The sequence below is a fragment of the Cydia fagiglandana genome, chromosome 19 (assembly GCF_963556715.1).
Source record: "Cydia fagiglandana chromosome 19, ilCydFagi1.1, whole genome shotgun sequence".
NCBI lineage: Eukaryota > Metazoa > Arthropoda > Insecta > Lepidoptera > Tortricidae > Cydia > Cydia fagiglandana.
Window position 1 is genome coordinate 6,923,788 of NC_085950.1, and position 24,013 is coordinate 6,947,800.

Below are 24,013 nucleotides of genomic sequence, written 5' to 3' on the forward strand. Positions count from 1 at the left end.
GGTTGGTTGGTTTCCACCCCAAACGGCTCAAACATGCAATTATATTAAATTTTCTTGGTCCAGCTCTAAAAGGTAAAAAATTGCGTGGTCCGACTCTTTTACACAGAATAAATAATAGTACTAGGTATAGAAGACTCACTCTCTAACAAAACGCGTCTGTTACGATGACAGATACGCGCGGCCTATGGCTAGCCACCAAAATTGGTGTGGAACCGATGTACTTTTAGCTACCTGTAGCAAAGCGACAAAATCGCGAAGTGAGCCACGCCTGTCTATTGTCCGCCGGCGGTGCGGTAGTATGCTTTTGTTTTCCCTCCAAGGCCGTTTGTAGACCAACAAGTATGATCATAAATATTCATATTAATCGTTTACGCCGACGAAATCCTCCGTTTCCACTTATTATGACGTTAAGACATATTTCCAGGTTTATAAAAAAATGGTACCATTAACTTTTTTTGCTACAATTTGCGTTCGTTAGAAGAAACGTATTTCTTCAATTTTTTTAATTAAACCCTCCCAAAAGAGATTCCGGACCCGGGTATGTCCTTAAACTACGTCCATGACCACCGGTGGACGGGCAACAGGGTCCCTCAAATTCGGGTACTCGACTGCGATCGCCAACCCGCCTGCCAAGCGTGGCGATTATGGCATTCACAAACCATAAGGGGGAGGCCTATTTTTGGTAAAAGGAATATTTTTGGTAAAAAAAAATATTAGTAATTTTATAACACAAAACCAACTAGGAACGACAAATTACCTACTTCCAAAACATCATTATTTAAATGTACAGCGAATAAAATATATAAATTAATTTTCGGTTACTGATGAATAGTGATGAAGTTAAAATGACGTCACAATGTTTGTGACTCCCCCCTCCCCCATGTCACATTTTCTTGACCCCCTCTCACCCCCTAAACGTGTGACGTAATTAATGGATGACCCCTTGTTTTGATTTTTAAATTGGAACTTTTATTTACACAATAATAAAAGTTCTGTAGAATATGTACTAAAAATTGTACGCAGGGACTTAGGAGGATAGAAAAATAATAAACTTCAATGCTACATGGATAAAAACCCATCTCAAGATCAAGACACCGCCCACAATATCAATGTTTCACCTTAAGGTTGACTTGTAGAAAATGCTTTTTGCAGTCCGCCTTTTGTACGATTAGTTTTTCTTTGGTGCAATAAATATTAAATAAATAAATAAATAAGATCTTATAGTTCGTTTTTTTTAGCATTAGAAAGAACTCCACAGAAGCAAGCGTGCAGTTTTTATCAAGGTCTTTAATTGTTATTAATTATTGAATTATCTAATGTAGCATGGTCAATACATATAATTTACTTCAAATTATTACCGCTAATATGCCGGATTTGGAACCACAAGCGAAAGCGAAGTTCTTTCTAATAAAAAGCAGTATAGTGTGAGAAAAAAAAAGTCTTATATATTAATATTGACATGACATACTGACACCCCATTTTACCATTTTACAGTATATAACCAAAATAACCATGCCATTTTGGAGGGATCGGCAAATAACGGATTTCCGCTTCCTACGATCCTGTCACACCTCTCGTGATGTCTTCCTTCCTTCTTGATTCATTCATTTTCACAATATTTTTAACCCCTCCAACGGATGAACCGATTTGGATGCGGTTTTGTTTACGTTACGTAAAATTAAACTTTGTAGTAAATATGGGATACTATATTGCTTAATGCCGTTGTATTTCTTTTTTGTTTTTATACTATGTGTATGTATATTTATGTAGGACATGTTTTTTTTAAACTATCGCAGTGGTAACAGTTTTGAATGATTGACGGTTGGTATCATTGGGGCTATTCATAAATTACGTCATTTCAAATTAGGGGGGGGGGGGGGGGGTCCGAACATTGGATGATGGTAGCATGGGTATCGTCTTGGGTCGTCCCATTAGTTTTTCGTCAAGTTCTTAAATTAGTCCTATTCTGCTTTCGTCACTCATTCTACATTCGTCACAATTGTCGGTGGCTTTCAATGTAGAATGAGTGACGAAAGCAGAATAGGACTAATTTAAGAACTTGACGAAAAACGAATGGGACGACCCAAGACGATGATACCGTAGCATGAAGTAGGAGGAAACGGGGTCATTCGAAGCATGATTTTTGGATGATTAGACTTATATCGACTGGGATATGAATCGTGATTACCTTTTCTATTGTTTTCGAGCTCCCCGTACGGGTAAGGATGATTTACGTTAGGGCCCCCCCACATCTAGCGTCTTTCGAGCGTCGGCGTCTGTCGGCGTCTGGTCAGCGCTATGGAAAATGACGTCGCTGCGCAGTTGCGTCGACGCTGCGTCGACGTTGCGTTGAGCAGCGGCCATAGAATTGTAGACGCCGACGCTCGAAAGACGCCAGATGTGGGGGGGCCTTAGACCGGGCCATGTCCGGGTCGGAGCTTCTGGCGCAACGTTTTCTATGGAAAGCATATCACGTGATCGCCTCTCATGCCATAGAAAAGTAAGCGCCGGCAGCTCCGGCCCGGACACGGCCCGGTCTAACGTGAATCATCCTTTACCCGTGAACAAGATGCATGTAACTGCATCGAAATATCTGGAGCCCGAAATCAATACATAAGGTATAAACACGGTTCATATCCCGGTCGATATAAGTCCATCGCACTCATGTTTTGCTCGTTTATCCCCATTTCGTAATTAGCGGAACATATTTTTGTATTGAAGCCAACATTGCGCAGGATTGTATGACACGGCGGCGCGCGTTAAGTGCCGAAGTGACACTTACCACTCACGCGCATGCTGCCATGATTGATCGTTGCGGCGCGCGCACACCATCAGCTAAGAACGATATGATATGACATAGCGAGCTCTAAAGAGCCACTGACGAGCCTTCCAAATGGATGCCGTTACAATGGATTCATCCAAATGAAATCATCCCTGAAGGGAGTGCAAAGGTGGTTGGAATTGAAAGAGTTAATGAATTGCCTAATAGTTGAAGTAAGCAATGCTATTAGCATTATCCAGGCGGTATACCTACTTCTGCTGTCAGTAAGTCCACGCAGCCAAAGTAGCGGGCAGGGCAAAAGCTTAGTATACCAATTATATTCATCATCTCCAGAGATGTGACTTATTTGAAATACTTGTATTTAAAATGCAAATACAAAATGCAAAATACCTATTTTGTATTTTGTATTTAAATACCTTTTAAAGAAAACTATTTTGTATTTTATTTGAAATAGTTTTTTGGACCTATTTTCCATTTTCAAAATACAAAATACTTTATAGTAGGTAGGTAATGTAGGTAGGAGTTACAATCTCTTCTGATGTTACAATCCTGGCAACTCTCTCATTCTTTTAACATGGAACTGTTGAATCTGCTGTTTAGTAACGTCGCACATGACCACAAGCGTAGCAATGGTTAAAAAAGTGGAATCTTGAGTGTTGCGAGGGTTTCAAGGCAAGAGGAGAACAAACTTTTTGCCCTGGTGAAACAAACGAGACGTTTTCATCACACTAACGAGAGGCATTATAATAGTTGTAAAACATTACAAATTAATGCTTTAAAAGTTGGCCGTTAAAAACCATCATCCATAATTCCATACCTACATCCTACCGGTTAATATGAGCAAACAACTAGAAATTTGCACTTTAGATAGAGGATCCGATTGATTTCAAAGAATAAAAAGAGTCTTTTCAACTCGGAAATTCCGAGTAAAACTTTTTAATTCAGACTAGGTATTCACTACTCAGAGTACCTTTTATCGCAAAGTATTTGTATTTTAAAAAAGTATTTTGAAAATACCTATTTCGTATTTTGTATTTAAATACAAATTCAAAAACTATTTTGTATTTTGCATTTGAAATAGTATTATCAAGGAAGTATTTGTATTTTGTATTTAAATACTTTTTATAAAGCATTTTTCACATCTCTGATCATCTCCTCCTAGCCGTTTTCGGCTACAGCGACTGCTATGCTACAGCTGCAAATGTGCGGCCACATTCGCTGCATGTCAGCACCTCTCCGACGTAATTGTACGTGATGGCCACAGGTGGTCTGGCCTTTAGCTCGTCACGCTTAACGTCGAGCTCTGTGCGTCGCCTGGCTTCAAACTCACGCACCTGCGTCTGCACAATATGCCTCCACTGTGGACGGTCACCAGCTAGTGTCTCCCATGTTGATGGGTCTATATGAGCTCTCTTCATATGTCGCTTCACCACATCTTTGAACCGCAGAAACTGTCCGCCTTGCTTTCGCTTACCAGTTTGCAGTTCGCTGTAGAAGATGCGTTTCGCGACTCGATCTTGGGACATGCGGGAGACGTGACCGCTCCATCGTAGCTGCCAATTATATTATAGGTATTATATAAGTCAGTGCGTATACATATAGCGGGAATTAAATAAATAAGTATATTTGGTGTTAGTGGACCATCAGCCCAATGCACGTTTCATTGGACACTTGACATTGTAAATGGCCACAATTAGATGCGTCACAGCGTGCGGCGTGCAGTTACGTACATACGGATTAAACAGCTCACTAGGTTACTAACATGTTATTCGTTCATGAACGAACAAATGAATGAATTGTCTGACAGATATGTCTGGCGGACAAATCTGTCAGTGCTTAGCGGGAATTAAATAAATAAATAAAAATTGGTATGCTGGTAGAGTATACGAAGTTGAACAACTTCCACCACATTTCCCAAAATGTCCTAGAAAGTTTCTAAGAAACATTCCTTTTTTGTTACCAAATGTGTAAGGAAATCTGGTAACGAAACAGAAAAGTTTTATAATAACTTGCTGGGACATTTTGGGAAATATGGTGGAAGTTGTTCAGCTTCATATACTTTACCAGCATACCAATTTTTATAGAAATCTAAAATGTGATCGAAATGTACAAACTTTTTGAGTATTGCTCTCAAAAATTAAATATAATCGTATTCAGACTAGTGGTCGCATTTCTATTAGTATTTCTTTAGTTTTGTTTCCTCGCACTAGGGCTCATTTAGAAGATGCGAGAATTCTCATGCGAGTTTCATTACATTGCGGATTTTGATCGGCCGGTTGAATTGGACGTAACCAACAGTCCGCAATGTAACTAAAATCGCATGCGAGTCCGCGCGCCGTCTATAGTTCGTTTTTTTTAGCATTAGAAAGAACTTGCAAGAAGGTAAGCAATCTTGACATGTCTTTTAATTGAATAACGCTTTTTACAAATCAAAAACTATTACTTATGAAAGCAGAAGAATATAAATGATCGTATTAGATTCATAATTGTTACATATTTGCCGTAACTTATTTTTAAAATGTGTTTTTCAATTAAAAGACACATCAAGATTGTTTACCTTATTTCTAATGCTAAAACGAACTATAAATCGGCCTTTAGACATTGTCTGACCTCTATCGTTGATTGGACCATAAAACACGTCCGACAATTTTGGCGGCGTTAAGTCTGGCGTTAATAGAGTTATTTCTTACTTAAGAGGCACGTGAGTGCGATCCTACGATCCCTGTCATACGAGTATGGTTACCCTGTTGACCTTAGGGGCAGTACCGTCTTTACCATAAGGGCACACGGGGTCCGTGCCCGGCCTCCATCCTCGGGGGGCCCGAAGGACAGACAGTAACAGTATATTTGATTACCCATAATAAATAGAAGATCATAGCAGAAAAATGTTAGTTTAATTAGCTTTTTTTACTTTCCAAAAGGGCCCCAAATTCTTATGTGGTCAAGGGCCCCAGTATAGTTTAAGACGGCTCTGCTGAGGGGCCTATGCTCCAAGCGCATAAGGACCTTTTTCTGATGGAAAGTCACATATAACCTCCTAAGTACCCGCGTACTTATAGATACAAGAAATCAAATTCCAGTTTGGAACTTTTCAGCCGGAATTGCAGTAGGTAGGTCCAAAATTAGTATCAATGTCAATGTTCGTCTAGTGTCTCTACAATAACAAGACATCGCCGGGCATCAACCTCAGCTACACTCAAAAACAATTAAAGTAGATCATTTTGTACACAGTTATAGTTCGTTTTTTTAGCATTAGAAATAAGGTAAACAATCTTGATGTGTCTTTTAATTGAAAAACACATTTTAAAAATAAGTTACGGCATATAAGTATGTAACAATTATGAATCTAATACGATCATTTATATTCTTCTGCTTTCATAAGTAATAGTTTTTGATTTTGAAATTAAAGAGAAAAGCGTTTTTCAATTAATAGACATGTCAAGATCGCTTACCTTCTTGCAAGTTCTTTCTAATGCTAAAAAAAACGAACTATAGCATCAAAAGTAGCGCATCAGAATGTGCGTCAAAAGTATCTAAGGCTCATGGGAGCCCTGGGGTCTGCGCAACTAATCCTAAGAGTTGACGTATAAAAGCGACTGCCATCTGTCCTTCCAACCTTATTAGATTTTCCCGCGATGTTTTCCTTCACCACAAAGCGTGCAAAAGTGTATAATTGACATAATTGTAACATATAAATAACACTTGCACTGCGTGGGCTATCAAAATCGATGCAGGCTTTTCTTGGTCTACCGCTAGGCTACCAACTCTGGTCGAACTCTATTACCGTAAAACGGGGTGAGTAGGTTTCGCGGGGAGAGGTGGGTTATGAATGAAGAGAGGTTTGAGAGGGGGGCGAGAAGGGATTTTAAGGCTACTGCTACAAAAATAATGTAGGTATTCCTATTTAAAATGGAGCTATAGTAATACGCATAATAAAAAAAAATCGATCCAACAATCTTCCACAATCACCTGTATGAAAACCCCTCTCACCCCAAATACGAGGCACTACGGGGTGAGGTGGGTTTTCCTCGTTATCGTCAAAGTTATGAAATGGAACTACCCAAAATAAAATAAAAACTAAAATATAAACGTCCGGAACACTTATTGTATACCTACACCATTCAGTTTTCATATGTAAACATAAAATGTTATCGAGGTTTGAATTTCAGTTTTGACCCTACTCACCCCATTTTACGGTACCTATCTTTTTAGTAGCGTTATAATATAAAGTACGTTTCGAATGTAAGCGGTGTAGCACCATTAAACTCATTGAGTGTCCGCGCACGTAACTTACGCATACATTGTCGCGCATGCGTAACGCGGTTATCACACTGATGCGTACATTATACGCACGACGCCGGTGTGCGAGCGAGACATCGCTATGCCTACCTAATTAGCTGTCCCGCTCGCAAATCCAATTGGAAGTCTACGAGCAAAATTTTAAACGGATTACTAATATGTTGCATAAAATTTATTGTCATATTTTTCTTTCGCATAGCAACCCTTGCCAGAATCATCATTTCGCAGAATTACTTTTTGCATAAGTTTCATGGCATACTGTTGTTTCGCACAATTTTGTAAAGCAGAATAATGCAATGGCATAATCTCAATTTGGAGAATAATACTATAATCGAATAATTGTTTTGCCGAAAATTGCGTCGCATAATATGTACTTGGCATACTGTCTTTTCGCACAATTTCCTTAGGCAGAATAATTCATTGGCATACTGTTGATGAGAATAATATTTTGATGGATAGTTAGTTTCTCGCCGAAATAGGTATCGCATACAGATATAAAATCGAATAATATTTTGCTAATTCTTGATTGTAATTCGATTTATGTTATAGTACTTTCGTATAAAGTAATGTACATATTCAAATGTATAATAATAAGTTGAGGTTATAATAAAAAAAGTCGGTTCTGGCGCTTCGCCGGCCGCTACCGCGGCACGCTCGCTTCGCTCGCTCGGCTCGCGCGCTGTAGGGTCGCAGTTCTACCTAACACTCCTCCTCGCTTCGCTCGTCGTCGTACCTAACTGAGACCTGCCTTAAGTTCGAATACGTAGGTTGTTATAATAGTAGTAAATATTACAAATTATACCAGTACTACATTATGCCAACTAAGCGTTATATCGAACTTAATTATATACGCTGTTAATGTTAGATTAGAAGTTGTTATATTACAAGTTCATTATACTTGACGATAGTTGGACTCTTTAAGAATATACCATGTATTGTTATAGCAAAAGTGCATTATGTCCCTCAATCGTTATATCGACTAAAAATATATCAAAAGTTGTTATATGGACCGTTACGCACCCTCTTTTGAGTAGGGGTCGCAGTTCTAACCTAACCTAACCTACAGTTCTGGCAACAATTTCTTTTGTGTAGGGGTCGCAATTGTAACCTAACCTAACCTATAGTTCTGGCAGCAATTCCTTTTATGTAGGGGTCGCAGTTCTAACCTAACTTAACCTGTAGTTCTGGCAGCAATTCCTTTTGTGTAGGTTCAGTCAGCGACATGAGTATTATGCGGTAACAATTTCGGCAGAACTTTTATTCTGCTGCATAACATTCTGCGAAATTCAAGTCTACAATATGAGCAATATGCCATAAGAAATTCGGTGGAATGTAATTTATGCTACATACAATTCTGCGTATGTAAAATCGACGATAGTAGTATTCTGCTATTCAAAATTCTGCCAAATGAATGTTATGCGACATGACAGTTATGCTAATTATACAATTATGCAAAAGTATCATTCGGTTAAAAATGTTTCTGCGAAACCTGCTATGCGAAGTGTATTTCGGACAATCGATATTATGCAAGATAAAGGGAAGCCATTTTAAACACAAGTATATTTTCAGAGTAATCGAGATAAAAGGTATTCGCAATATTCGCATTTATAATATAGGGACAGGGACTCTATTCAAGGGGGATGAGAATTAGATAAATTACAGACGGTCAAGCAAATCTTGTCAGTAGAAAAAGGCGCGAAATTCAAATTTTCTATGGGACGCTGTCCCTTAGCGCATACATTTAAAAAAAAATTGCCGCCTTTTTCTACTGACAAGATCTGCTTGACCAAGTATAGATTGAAAGATAATATCGCACCCTATACCATTACAGCACTTTTGAAACACCTGAACGGCTAATTGTGGCTTTCTATCAGAGAAGGGTCGTTATGCTTCATCTCCAATAGGGTATTTGACTACTAGTCAAATCAGTCTCTTTTTCGGACTGTCAAAACGATTTTGCTACTATGGAATTTGTATGAAACACTGGCATCTGACGTCACGATCAAATTACCTACTCTTTATAGTTTTATACGTTATACGGGTTTTAAAATAGAAATTATGTCTTAAAATATCTGCTGCCTACGTTTCTCTATTAATCTTCTGATGCTTTAAGGATTTGACTGTATTTAAAATAAATTACTTTACACCATGCATGAAAGTTTCATGCATGGTGTAAAGTAATTTATTTTAAATACAGTCAAATACCCTATAACACCATAATATTGCACTTGAAGCATATGTACCCTTCTGTGACGGAAGGCCACAATTTGTCTACTGATATAGGGATATCCAGCCGGGACTGATCAAATCAGTCAGGAATTTGTTTGGGAAAATAATTGACCAATCTCGTCTAGCGTCCACACGTATACAAATTAAATCACCAATTTGCATTCTACTATGAAAATTGGCATTTTTGTGTCCGCACCTGCTGATGTGATCGGGGAATCAAATTGGTATTTGCGTCCGCACGGCCTGTTCGATCGGAGAATTTCATCAGATTGGCGAAAAATTGTCTGGTCTGGATACAGAGGGGCTACCGCGAAAACCAATATTCGCAAATTGCGGGGATCTTTCTCTTTCACTCCAATGAAGGCGTAATAAGAGTGACAAAGAAAAATGCCCGCAATTTGCGACCTGCGATTTTCGCGGTTATAGCCCAACTTATGTCCCACAACAAAGGTTTCTAACGGCGTCTACACAAACGGATAACGGGCGGCGACTTGCCTACAATAAATAACTTATAATAAGCGTGTGACGAACGCTTTATGCCTCCACGGAGGCCAAGATATAAAAATAAATTCATAATGGCGAAAATACTCTGATGCGGTTAGTTTACATACTGACTTGTTTTTGCGACTAGCACAACTAATACCTACTATACTACAAGTCTGTATCTTTAGGTATTTAAATAAAAGTAAACTTTGTACATTACTATTAGAAGTATTTGAACAAATTAAATTATTTTTCAGAAAATACTTTAATTTGTTTTGTTTGTTTTATTTCAGTTTAAATTCGTATATTTTCGGGTAGTTATAACATTTATTGGTTAACCGACCAATTACAAAACTGCCTGGATCAGTCACTGAACGACGTGACTTTAACCTACATTATTTGTTCATGTAATGTTTTCATCTACCCTCAACTGGCTTAAGGAGCCATTTGAGGGTAGATATTGTTTACTTTAATTTAAATACCCAAAGATATATGTGTGGTGGTGTGGTGTCGCGTCGTTATTTAACTGGCTAAATTTAGATGATTTATTTTTAAATCCCGACTGATATATTTCAAACTGAATTATTTTTAACCAATCCTCAATTAGCGACTCAATATCTCGATAAAAATAAGAGCCATAGAGTTTAGAAAACATCTTTAATTAAAGCGTATGAAAAAAATGTTCCCACTTTGCAATCTCTGGCCGCTTGCCAAGACAACATAGAATACACCAACTTATCTGTACACTTTGAAAAACCTTACTACTTTATAGATAAAGTATATTTTTGATCAACTGGTAACTAAGATAAATCTGCGAGTTAACAAATATAAAGAAAGAGTTGTTGTAACTCTTATCGTGTGCATATAAAGGTTAATTTAGCTTGAATAGGCAACGAAATAAGTTGGTTGTTTTCAGTAGTACAATACGTTCGTTCCAGTTTATTTGTTTTACAATTAAACGCGATGGCCAATAATGCGCTATACGAGTGCATTCAACTTGTCACGAGCGATAAGGATGCAACGTGTCATGCTATTTCAGCCAGTCTCAGTACAAAAAGTACTGAGGTTGACTGAAGTAGCATGACAAATACGAACGTTTCCGAGGAAATACGATGGTAAACGATTTTATCTATTCGCATATCATAAACCCTGTATGATGCCTTCAAAATCAGTAAATCCAACATTAAGATAAACTGTTTTGTTACAGCAAATTTCTTATCTGTGAAAATGTTGTAATAGCTTCATTATAGCAAAATGTACTGGTAACCATGGTAACCCGAGGTTTAACCGGTTAACCCCGGGTTAGTGGAATATAAGTAGAATGGTGCAAGTGGCGCTAAAGGTTCCAGGTATTGGTTTCCATAAACATAATATGTTTCGTGGTCTGTTATCGAAAACATAATAAAATAATAATGATATTTCCGAGCATGTTTGAGTAAACCCCATTTTCAGAGCTACTGGTACAATTAATAATCCAGACCCTTCTTAGTAAGTGTCTGAGATATCTCGGAAGGGTCATCTTGCGGGTCTGAGCTATTATTCAAAGGTATGATTTATAATGAAGCAGAAACAATTGAACATATGCCTCCCCCTTGGACCTCCATTCGTACCGGTTGGAAGCGACAAGCATCCAGCGTCCTCCGGCGACCTTAACAAGGTTCGTCTGTCCATCTTGTGGGTGGACGTCCTACGCTGCGCTTGCTAGTCCGTGGTCTCCACTCGAGCACTTTTCGACCCCACAGGCCGTCTTCTCTGCGTGTAATGTGGCCCGCCCATTGCCACTTCAGCTTGCTAATCCGGTGGGCTATGTCGGTGACTTTAGTTCGTCTATGTTCAGCAGTGGACGTCTTATGGCTGAGATTATGATGATGAGAAACAATTACTGAGATGTACTGTACTGTAAAGTGTATAAATATGGGTGTGTAGACAACTTACTCAACACAGGCACAGAATAAATAATAGTAGTAGGTACAGATTACAGAAGACTCACTCTCTAACAAAACGTGTCTGTTACGATCAGCACAGATATGGCCGCTAGGTGGCGACAGCGCCACGCGCGGCTTATGGCTTTCCCCGAAATTGGGGTGCGAGCGGATGTTTTAGCTACCTGTAGCAAAGCGACGAAATCGCGAAGTGAGACATGCCTGATACAGGCACCTGCCGCGATAGCAGAGGACGCTGACTGCAATGAGGCATAGTATATGAGTATGACATTTATTTCAGTTAATATTTAGGTAAGGCGGAGGCCTATGTTCAGCAGTGGACGTCTTATGGCTGAGATGATGATGATGATGAATATTTAGGTAACTGAAACTGGTACCTACATACGCTACTTCGTTGTTCTGAAGATATACGGAAAACTTTACACAAACTGTCGATATCGTGACGCAAGGGCTACGTCACACTGATAAAGACGAGGGCTTGCTGGCGATAATACGCTATTTTGTTGTTAGAAGGCCCTCGATAACTAGCAAGCCTGTCACGCCTGTAGCGTGACCTAGTTGTATGACGCGCGTGCTACGTCACACCGGTAGAAAAAGATGGGGGTACATCAACGGTCTAGAAACGCCAATAAGTCAGAAATGCTTTTGTCGCGTGATCTGACCTGATATTCTGTGATATGGAGTAGCTATATCAGTGCCCCAGACGCGTTAGTTCCGGGTTCCGGGTAGCATTATTCCCGGTCGTATGTTTCCCCACTAGCGGTAATTCCGCGTTCCGCGTAGCGTTAGCACGCAACTTAGCTAGGCGGAGCCCCGCTTCGAGGGGCTCCTATTTCTGGGCGGTTTGCCCTTCGGGCATCTGAAGCTACGTAATGAACGTAACCTACCTAACCTAATATTTAGTATGACGTCCATGAAAACTGGGGAAAAATGCGACCGGGAATAATGCTACCCGGAACTAACGCGAGTGGGGAAAAATGCGATCGGGAACGCGGAACTAACGAGCAGTACAGCGCCATCTGTTTTGGATGTCAAACTAAGGGACACGTTTTTAATTAGACTGTACCACTCTATTACATGCTATTACAATCAATTCTCTTTGCTATATATCAGCATCTTCATCAGGATCGTTCTAAAATTAGCGAAAAGCTCTGAAACAGTAAAATTGTTAAAATATCTCCCGGGAATGTTGGCATCAAAGGACCGTGATCAAAGACAGCCAATCAGGAATCGGGAAGTTTGTTACGGACTTAGGGCGCGTATTACCGGTGCCCGACTAGGGTTGCTAACTGTAGTCTGGGCTATAAGGGCCCCACATCTGGCGTCTTTCGAGCGTCGGCGTCTACAATTCTATGGCCGCTGCTCGACGCAACGTCGAGGCAACTGCGCAGCGACGTCATTTTCCATAGCGCTGACCAGACGCCGACAGACGCCGACGCTCGAAAGACGCCAGATATGGGGGGCCCTAACCGCGAAAATTGAAGTTCGCAAATTGCGGGGATTTTTCTCTGTCACTCTAATTACGCCTTCGTTGGAGTAAAAGAGAAAGATCCCCGCAATTTGCGAATTTCGGTTTTCGCGGTAGCCGCTCTGTGTCTTAGGTAGGTATTTAAATAAAAGTAAACAAACATTTTGTAAATTTTCGGGTAGTTATAACATTTATTGGTTATCTGATCAATTACAAAACCGCCGGGATCTGTCACTGAACGACCTAACTTTAACCTACATTATTTGATCATGTAATGTTTTCATCTACCCTCCACTGACTTAAGGAGCCATTTGAGGGTAGATTTTATTTAAATACCTGAAGCAGGCGTGGCTCACTCCGCGATTTCGTTGCTTTGCTACAGGTAGCTAAAAGTCCATCCGTTCGACCCCAATTTTGGGGTTTGCTATAAACCGCGCGTGGGGCTGTCGCCACCTAGCAGCCATATCTGTGCTGATCGTGAGAGACGCGTTTTGTTAGAGAGTGAGTCTTCTGTACCTAGTACTATTATTTATTCTGTGCCTGAAGATACAGACTATTCATATTGATTGTCACAGTCACAAGGTACAAAATGGTATATTCAATTAAATTCTTCAACATCGTTCACCACTTAAGTATGTTCGTTCATGGTTCAGTTTAATAGTCAACCATAGAGCTATCGATGATACGCCCGATCAATCGTTGCACCGCTAGCGCTGGCATCGCCTCAAAGTGCATTCCATGCATCAGGTGCGAAGATTACCGCCATCTTGGATTTTATTTTTAATTCCCTCACTCTACTTCGGCCAGTTATTTGTGGAATATAAAAATGTGACAATGTTTTGGATGCTTGCCTATCTGCCATATTTTTTATAACATCAACTGACGATTTGTCGAAATGTAGCGTTGGCGAGTTGAGATGTTTGTTTTTTTAGACGAGTAAGTATTTCAACGGAGGAAAATGAAAAAGTGAAACTGAGTAAACTTGATGACATTTATCTATTTTACGAGGTAAACTGCCTTACCTCGCTATTATAATTTAATCAAATAAAAATTTACTAAGTACCAATACTCATTCGATAGGAAGTATCTACTTAACTAGATACGAAATTAATAACTAGCTTAAATCTAAAATAGGCCCTTGAGGCATTGTACCAAGGATGCTGGCGGCATTTCTTCGCTGTATCGCAACGCTGATACGTCGTACGAGGTAGCCGCCAGCTCTTCGGTCATATCACCAGGCCGCGTAGCCAAGATGCCAATCGCTAACGCTCCGTAGCGATCGAAACGCAACTGTCACTGTCACACTAATGTGGAAGAGTGATAGAGATACATAATACTTTTCGTTGTCGAAGCGATAGCGATTGTAACCTTGGCCAGGGGGCCAGTTACGTCAACCAGACGCTTCGCGATTTCTGCGAACAACTTGTGCGCGCTGGGACCCCATGGACCTAGAGTTTCAACTCCAACCTAACTTATAGTTCGTTTTTTTAGCATTAGAAAGAACTTGCAAGAAGGTAAGCGATCTTGACATGTCTTTTAATTGAAAAACGCTTTTTAAAAATCAGTTACTATTACTTATGAAAGCAGAAGAATATAAATGATCGTATTAGATTCATAATTGTTACATATTTGCCGTGACTTATTTTTTACACATGTTTTTCAATAAAAAGACGCCATCAAGATTGTTTACCTTATTTCTAAGGCTAAAAAAAACGAAGTATAGTTAAGTTATTAAGTTATGTATATAATATAATTATAATTCATACTTTTAATTTTATAATTTATCTCATTTGTGCAGGTACAAGTTGAAATCATCAACCGGGAATGAAAGGTGTTGTTAAACGTTTACCTCGATATTGTGTGTGACAAGGGCTGATTTATACGATGCGAGAACTCGCATGCGAGTTTCATACCATTGCGGGTTTTGATCGGTCGGTTGAATTGGACGTAACCAACAGTCCGCAATGTAAGTAAAATCGCATGCGAGTTCGCGCGCCGTCTATCAGCCCTACGTTGTTTCTATTCGCCACGCACCTATAGGTATGTTTTGTTTTCAGAGATTTTTGCTACAAGTATTAAGTGCTTCAGTTTGGCGCGTGGCGAATATTGGCACTGCATGCATGTTTTGCTAGATATAAGTACCTACTAATTTGATGATTTAAATTCTAAAATACATATTATTTTAAAATTAAAGTAGGCACTTACGTTTTTTGGTGTCTAATTTATTTTACTGATTTACTTCAGGTAACTTAAATATAAACGTTGTTTTTAAACGTCGATAAAACAAAATAATATATTTTTTGGAGTTGCAAACTTCCATAGGCTACAGTGTCTTATTATCATCAAACAAACTGCAATTAATATTTACGACATTAATAATAAAACTTCCGTGGGACACAGACATATTATAGTTATTTGTTTTACAAGGGGGCAAAGTTGTTGTTTAACTGCTCGTGCTAATATTGACACCCGAGCAAGCGAAAGATTCCAAAATTGAACCACGAACGTAGCGAGTGGTTCGAAAAATGGAATCTTGAGCGTTGCGAGGGTTTCAAAGCACGAGGGTTAAACAAAATTTGCCCCCGAGTGAAACACAAAGTTTTTCACCACACCAACCTGAAGCAGATATTAAATGTAAAATATCAAACAAAATCGAAACAAATCAAATCCAAATGAATGTTATTTAAATACTTATCATCCAAAATCATCATTTAAAAGTCATTTCTACCAGCAAACATAAGAAACCAACTCAAAATTTGCATTTGATTAGGTACTTTGTCTCCCATGTGAATAAAATGCAACTTTGCTATCAGTTTTTAAAGTGCATAGTAAGCCTTTCTGAGCTGGTGTGGTGAAAAATATATTAAAAACGAGCCGCTCACGCATTTTAAGTCGAAAAGCGCTCGACATGTTTCACTCCGTACCGAGCAGTGTCATTAGGAGCTTGCGTTGACGGTGACCGACCGCCGCAGAGCGTCTACCGCGAAAACCAAAATTCGCAAATTGCGGGGATCTTTCTCTGTCACTCTAATTACGCCTTCATTGGAGTAAAAGAGAAAGATCCCCGCAATTTGCGAATTTCGGTTTTCGCGGTAGCCCCTCTGACTCCGTCCGTCACACCGTCGCACAGCCGGTCCGTCAACGCAAGGTCCTGATGACACTGCTCGGTACGGAGTGAAACATGTCGAGCGTTTTTCGACTTAAAATACGTGAGTGACCGGTTTTTAATATACCTATTTAATATTATTTACCACGATCAATTTAAACAATTGTCCGAATTTTTCTCAATTTTAGTTTTGTTTGTGTACCTATTTTTTGTATAATATGGTATGTACTAATTGTACTATAAGTGTTAAGAAGTGTGTCAATCTTAAAGTATATTTTGTGTAGTCTTAAACCAATACCAATAAATGCATGTGTGTGTGTGTGTATGTGTGTATGTGCCTCCCTCTCTCTGTCTGTCTGTCTTTTACTGGCCCCTATCATGCTTCATTATTATTGCCCGAAAAGCCAGTCCCTAGATATCTATGTCAATGCATTCAAGAAATATGCTCCCTTCTAAATCTTGCCCTGTACGCCTGTTTGCCACCATCGTTATATTTCCTAAAGTGCCTACTGTTGACAGTTCAAACAGTGGACGGACACCAACAAGCGGCGTAGCATGGTCGCGTTTTTATCCCTTGTCACCATATCTGTCACGTTCCAACAAGTATGTAAGTGCGAAAGGGACGCGCATAGTGATAGTCGATAAAAATGGAACCGTGCTGCGCCCGCAAGTGTATAATGTGATTGGATATTCCACCCTTCGGCGGGCGATGTCAATAGCGTTGTTGTTGTCAATCCATTATGTGTTATAACACATACCTAATGTTTAATATCCGAATAACTACTTATAATCTATCTAATACTTTTAAACGAGCAATTCTTGTTTATTTATATATATATTTCAGGGATCTCGGAAACGACTCTAACGGTTTCGATGAAATTTGCTATACCTATGGGGGTTTTCGGGGGCGATATATCGATATCGATCTAGCTAGGTCTTATTTTTGGGAAAACGCGCATTTTTGAGTTTTTTATATGTTTTCCGAACAATGCTCGGTTAGTACAGTCATTATAGATTTTGACCCGTGAATAATTAGTTCTTGGATTTTTTTTTCGTAGGTCCCTCGGGGGGGTCACTGAGAGTGTAAATTCAAAAAGTAGGCTGAATCAGGCTCCTGCGTATATTCGAAAAATGGTTTTTTCCAAAAAAACGGTTTTTCTTCAAAAACTCGGCCATTTTTGATTTTACAGTAAAACCGTAAGGACAAAAATTGTAGGAAATATGATTCTCTACAAGTTAGTCCAGTCATTATATCCAAAAAACCGACCCTTGCCGTGAATAATCAGTTCTTGGATTTTTTTTTCGTACGTCCCTCGGGGGAATCACTGGGAGTGTAAATTCAAAAAGTAGACTGAATCAGGGTCCTGTGAATATTCGAAAAACGGTTTTTCTTGAATAACTCGGTCATTTTTGATTTTACAGTAAAACCGTGAGGACAAATATTTTAGAAAATTTGATTCTCTACAAGTTTGTTTCTCTTCATTTATGCCGTAAAGCGTGGAACATAGGAGATAATGATAATATTTAGAATTTGTCGCGTTTTTCAGGTTTAATTTCTAAAATATCGATTTTGGGGGAAAAAAGGTGAGAACCAAAATTGTTCAGAATTTGATTCTCTACAAGTTTAGTCCTCTTCATTTATGTCGTAAAGTTGAAAATAAACGAGATGTTGAAAATATTTTGAATTTGTCGCTTTTTTCAAATTTTATTTCCAAACTATCGATCCTAGAAGAAAAATTGTGAGGACCAAACTTGTAGAGAATCAAATTTTCTAAAATTTTTGTCCTCACGGTTTTACTGTAAAATCAAAAATGACCGAGTCATTCAAGAAAAACCGTTTTTCGAATATACACAGGACCCTGATTCAGTCTACTTTTTGAATTTACACTCCCAGTGATTCCTCCGAGGGACGTACGAAAAAAAAATCCAAGAACTGATTATTCACGGGAAGGGACGGTTTTTTGGATATAATGACTGGACTAACTTGTAGAGAATCAAATTTCCTACAATTTTTGTCCTTACGGTTTTACTGTGAAATCAAAAATGGCAGAGTTATTGAAGAAAAACCGTTTTTTTGGAAAAAAAAACATTTTTCGAATATACGCAGGAGCCTGATTCAGCCTACTTTTTGAATTTACACTCCCAGTAATGCCCCCGAGGGACCTACGAAAAAAAAATCCAAGAACTAATTATTCACGGGTAGGGTCGGTTTTTTGGATATAATGACTGTACTAGGTCTCCCTGATAGCTATTAAAATATAAAAGAAATAACTGTCCAGTTTGTTTGATTATAGTCGGACCAAGCTAAAATTCATGGAATTTGCAACGACAGAGTGTGGCTCTTTTTTCTGTTCAAGTCGGTGCAAAATTAATCTAGACCAGTGGGGTGACACTCCTGACTTCGGGCAAACTCGGCTCCGTTTGGCTCAGTATTGCTCCGAGCAATTGTTAGGGTTGACACAACTTGACGTCCCTTTGCGTGCACGACAGATATAGTACATTGTAGGAGAGGACGGAAAACCGCTAAAAGATGGACGAGTGAGTTCGAGGGCCAACACGTTAGTGGAGGCCCTCGAATAATACGAGTCCATCTTTAGCGTTTCCGGCCGAGGCATTACATAGTGCTTTTCACGACTACTGCGAGGAAATAAGAAAACATTTGCATAACTATAAGTACTAGCCCGCGATTTCTCTGGTAGCAAATTACTAGCCACTGCCTGTACTGTCTCTTGAATTTCGGTAGGCGTCAGTGTAAGAATATTATTTTCTTCACTAGAAGAACTCATTTTTATAGCGAGCGTAGATACGCGTTTCTTATATATTTTTTAGTCAATCACAATTTACACTATCCAATTCAATAAGTATTTTCAGATCCCGCCTTTTTTACTTTTTTTACCACTTTTAAGAGGCGTTTTTCTGTTATTTGCTTAAAACCGACTCTAAAATTAGAAGCGTTTTTGCTAAAAAAAAAACCACGAACAGCTACAAAAGTAAAAAAACGCCTTAAGCGTGAACTGAATGGATAATTGTTAAAAAAAAAAGTGAATTGTTATGACATTTCTTTTTTTTTCAACATGAAATTGGTTCTATAAATAACCTAATTTTATTTTTGAAGGAAAAACTGCGCAAAAAAAGACCTTTTATTGTTTTTTATGTTTTAAATTATACTCATTGCTGTAGCGAACTGTCACCAATGACAGATGATGATAACAATGAAACATTGTAGTAGTGGTGGTTCAGGTGCTACAGCTATTGCCTACTTTCCAGCTTGGTTTTAGACCATCTATTGCCACATTTCCGAACAGTGGCGTGAAAAGATAATTACTTGAATTTTGACAACCCTAAATAGTCGAAAAGGATAGTGCCAAGGCATATCATGATTCGACCCTGAATCGCTATCAAACTTCGGTTTTGTAGGAAGTGTCCTTTCTTCGGTTTAAAGATTCTTTATTCTCATAAGAATTTGTACAATTCACTTAAAATGCAATTTAAATATATACATTTATTTACATATTTTATGTCACAAAAGGAGCGACAGACATTGATTAAAATTACATTTTACATTCAAACACAAGCATTTGTGACGTTCCACGGGTAAAGGTACCTTATGGCGGTTGGCGCTTACGCTATTATTAACGCCGCTCCAATATTATTGCGGCGCTATGCGACGTAAGCGCCAGCCGCCATAAGGTACCTTTTCCGTGGAACATCACATTTTATTATATTGCCGGTAAAGTATACGGTAGTACTATTACTTATTACGTGCCTAGAAGTACTCTAGCAATTTACTTTTCTCAAACATGCAATGAAATATTGATGTTATGTTCCTTATAATAGGCTGCGAAGTATGACGTTTCAGGTTCGGCTAGGACAAGAGGTATTTAATGGAATTTCATACAAATCTTGCAGGCCTAGGCCGGCAAAGTCCTCTTTTTTAATTTCCATTTCACAGATATTTGTGACACAGCATCGTGGCATTCAGCCATTAAAAAAAACTAGAGGCAGTATTTGCTTTATGGTTCGTAATGATACTCTGCCACTACGCCTATAAAAAAAAAACAATGTTTGCTACAATTTGCAGTTTTATTTGTATAAAATCAACATGAACTTAATAAATAATACATTATTAACCAAATTCTGTAATTTTAAATTATAAATTTAACTACACAAATAAATACATTTAAAATATTTCATCTAAACGTTAGCGGTAAAAAGGTCTACTCAAACACGCGTAGTTATTTTTTTAAATTGTTATGGAGGCAAAGTTGAAAAATTCATTCTGTATTTCTGTTTTATTGGATTTATGGTGCGTTGTTGATTTTTTTACTTTAATATGAGTCCCGACAAAATAATGAAATTAATTTTAATTGTAATCGTAGGAGTTGGAATTTGCAGCGTAACCAGAATTGATTTTAAATAACTTGCTGCCTCTGCCGCCAAGTCAAAGACGAAGTATCTATATGGTTGCTTATGGCAATTTTATTATTTTAGAATCTAAGAAAAATGGCTTACAGTTTATTAGAAACAGTTTTGTGGCATATTTTAAAGAAATGAAAGTAACTACAAAATCGTGAACACTGTGGAAATTATACTTATTTTCTCCATGCATAAAGCAACGATGTATGTGAAACATGATATCAACATGAAAGACTATGTAAACTTATGTGACGAAAACGACAGTCAGACGGATACAAGGCGAAAAAATCAAAGATACATGAAAATATACGGGTAGTAAAAATACACGACTCTTGTAAAACATACGCGTGATAAAGATATAGGTACGTGTTAGTTATATTTTGGGTGTAGTTTACTTTTAGTTTTTTCTATAAATAAAACTTGGGTTTCGTGGATTTTTTATTTTATTTATTTCATTGCATGTTTGAGAAAAGCACTATACATACCTCGGCGGGAAATGGGGTTGCCCGCGCTCAGACCTATCTATATGTCTTCGGCCGGCAATACCTTTTGTCCCGGCCTCTGTAGTAATGTACTATTAAAGTAATCATCAGTTGCGACTGTAACGTAACAAAGTATTACTGTTCCCAAGCAAAATCCTAACCCTTTACGAATGTTATATCAGTTATTCAACACAATCATAGTAACCGATGAACAAAACGAACGCAGCCGGGCCGCAGGCGTGGCCGTGACGTCAGCCGTGACGTCACTCTGACGCGCGCCCTACTTCCTCCCTTTATTTATATACGTCAATACGTCTGTGTGAGTACGGCGGCGTAAATGTGTTGCTACACGAAACAGTACTTTATTGTATGTGTGGTTTGGTTCAAAATTAAATGTGGGTGTTAGAAGTAGTGAGTTTTTAGTGGGAGATGTATTTGTTGAACGAAATATGACTTTATTATATGTGTTATTTGGTTTAAGTTTAAATAAAAAAAAATTAAAGTGAGGGTTTTGTTAGATGCAATTGTGGAAGGAAATACGACTTTATTGTCAGAGTAGTTTGGTTCAAATTTGAATGTTACAGTTTTTTTGTTTTGCTTCACGTAAAATGTATTGTTTCAGCCTTGTATCGAGTACAATGTTGTGGTATTTTATAGTTCTTTCATATTTTAAACGTAACTTGCCATATTTAATACTGAAGCTCGTTATTAATAACGAAGTTGATTTATTAAAGACTGGCGACCCGCCCCGACTTCGTACGGGTTAACAAATTATACACCAAACCTTCCTCAAGAATCACTCTATTGATAGGTGAAGACCGCATGAAAATCCGTTCAGTAGTTTTTGAGTTTATCGCGAACAAACACAAACACAGAAACAGACAGACGCGGCGGGGGACTTTGTTTTATAATATAAGGTGTAGTGATTGATGTTAAATGGTGTAGTGATATTGATGTTATTAGATTTTTAAGTGTGAGATGTTAAATTATTAAGTTTATAGGAAATTATTACAAACTAATATTATAACAAGTATAGATAGGTACAGTCAACGGTAAAAATATGGGTGTACAAATCATTTCAAAAATATGTCCCTTAACTCTTATGTTAGTGAATTAAGAACTATGGGACATATTTTTGAGTAAGTTGTCTACACACATATTTTTACCGTTGACTGTACTAAAATAAAGATAGCATTGATTTAAATATTACTCGAATATTAAAAGTTTAAATTAAATTAAATTATCATTTATTTCTACTTTCTACTATCTGGTTCATACAAACAACAATAATTGGAAATTAAACGAACTTACCTGTAAGTGAAGTTCTATTTCAATTATATTAGCTGCACAAACTTCGAAATGATAAATAACTTGTAGTAGGCGTAATCATACAGCCTCTGGCCATGTTAAGTATTCAGAGTAAAAAGTTAAAATTTCTCAACGAGAATTTAAAATTTTGTATCAGATTTCTGAACGGATAGTCGCGCCCCCGCGCGCGCGCCGCTTCTGTCGCCCTCATTTAGTTTAGAGTAACAAGCCAAGACATAATACTTTCACTGCCAGTGACCCGCTACCTAGACAGGTTCTCTAGTCTTAGGAGCTTTTCGCTACACAGCGGAAAACGCATATTATCAGCTTCGCTCGTTGCTCGCGCTGGCAGTGAATATGCCAACTGATATGACAGCTTGGCCCGCAACTCAGCAAAGCCAATATTATCTTAAACTTTGACAGGGATTTTTCACTATTAAAATCCCTGGTTGTCTCAGGACAACGCGGGTACTGGGCGGGAAGGGATTATCATTTCGAAGTTTGTGCAGCTAATATAATTGAAATAGAACTTCACTTACAGGTAAGTTCGTTTAATTTCCAATTATTATTACGCTGCACAAACTTCTTCAATGATAAATAACTTGTAGATGTTTAGAGATAAGTATTCAAAGTTTGATTTGGCTTTGTATTACAATAATGAAATCAATGATTAACAATGATTAATGATTTCATTTTTAAAATAGGTACCTTTTTAGTTATCATCAACTATTTTCAATATATATGTATATTTAGTTAACAACAGATCATTATTTCATCAAACTGCCTGTCATATGATGATTGAAACAAAATTAATTTGTTTCTTATTAATAGGTATTTCATTAGTACCGCCAAGTACCACTTAAAACTCAATTATTATAGGACTATCAAAGAAATCAAATGTTAGCATGAGATACAATTTTTAACGAATTCAACAACTATAAGCAACTCTTGACAATGTGTTGCTCCGTACAACCTTTAGTAGGTAACACTTATTTTCTCATTAACTAGATAGTAAGGATATATCTTTATATAATTATTAGAATTAGATGGAACTATGATTATGAAATTGGGCAAAATTATTAGAAGTCTCATGTTTTCTTCCATCAATATTAATTCCTAAACGATTTTTCTGCTTGTCAGCCTAAGCAGTAGTTGGTGTCCCAACGCATAATGGGTTAAATGAGTGGTGAGATTAAAAAATATCAACACCACTATTTTTTAAGATCAGGACTTAGTCCATCTACAAATCGTTAGGGAAGAGATTTTTTTTTTTTTTTTTTTTTTTTTTTTTTTTTTTTTTTTTTTTTTTTTTTTTTTTTTTTTTTTTTTTTTTTTAATATACATAGAGTTTTATTGCTTGAGATGTATTAGGTATAGAAATTAGGAGTTAACATGCAATTTTGCATGAGGTTTTTTGAAGGCAATAAAATATAACCGCTAACAATTTAACAATCACGAATATTATCATTCATTTATATATAGCTAACCAATGTTTGG

General features: G+C 37.9%; 1 protein-coding gene across 1 annotated transcript in view; it reads left to right on the top strand.

Moving 5' to 3' along the window:
• Window positions 1-24,013, top strand: part of LOC134674200 (uncharacterized) — an 80,991-nt gene that overhangs the window by 7,899 nt on the left and 49,079 nt on the right. The window contains exon 2 of the mRNA XM_063532259.1: window positions 15,003-15,035. Within this exon, the coding sequence (XP_063388329.1) occupies window positions 15,003-15,035 (33 nt within the window). The remainder of the gene's footprint in view (window positions 1-15,002; window positions 15,036-24,013) is intronic.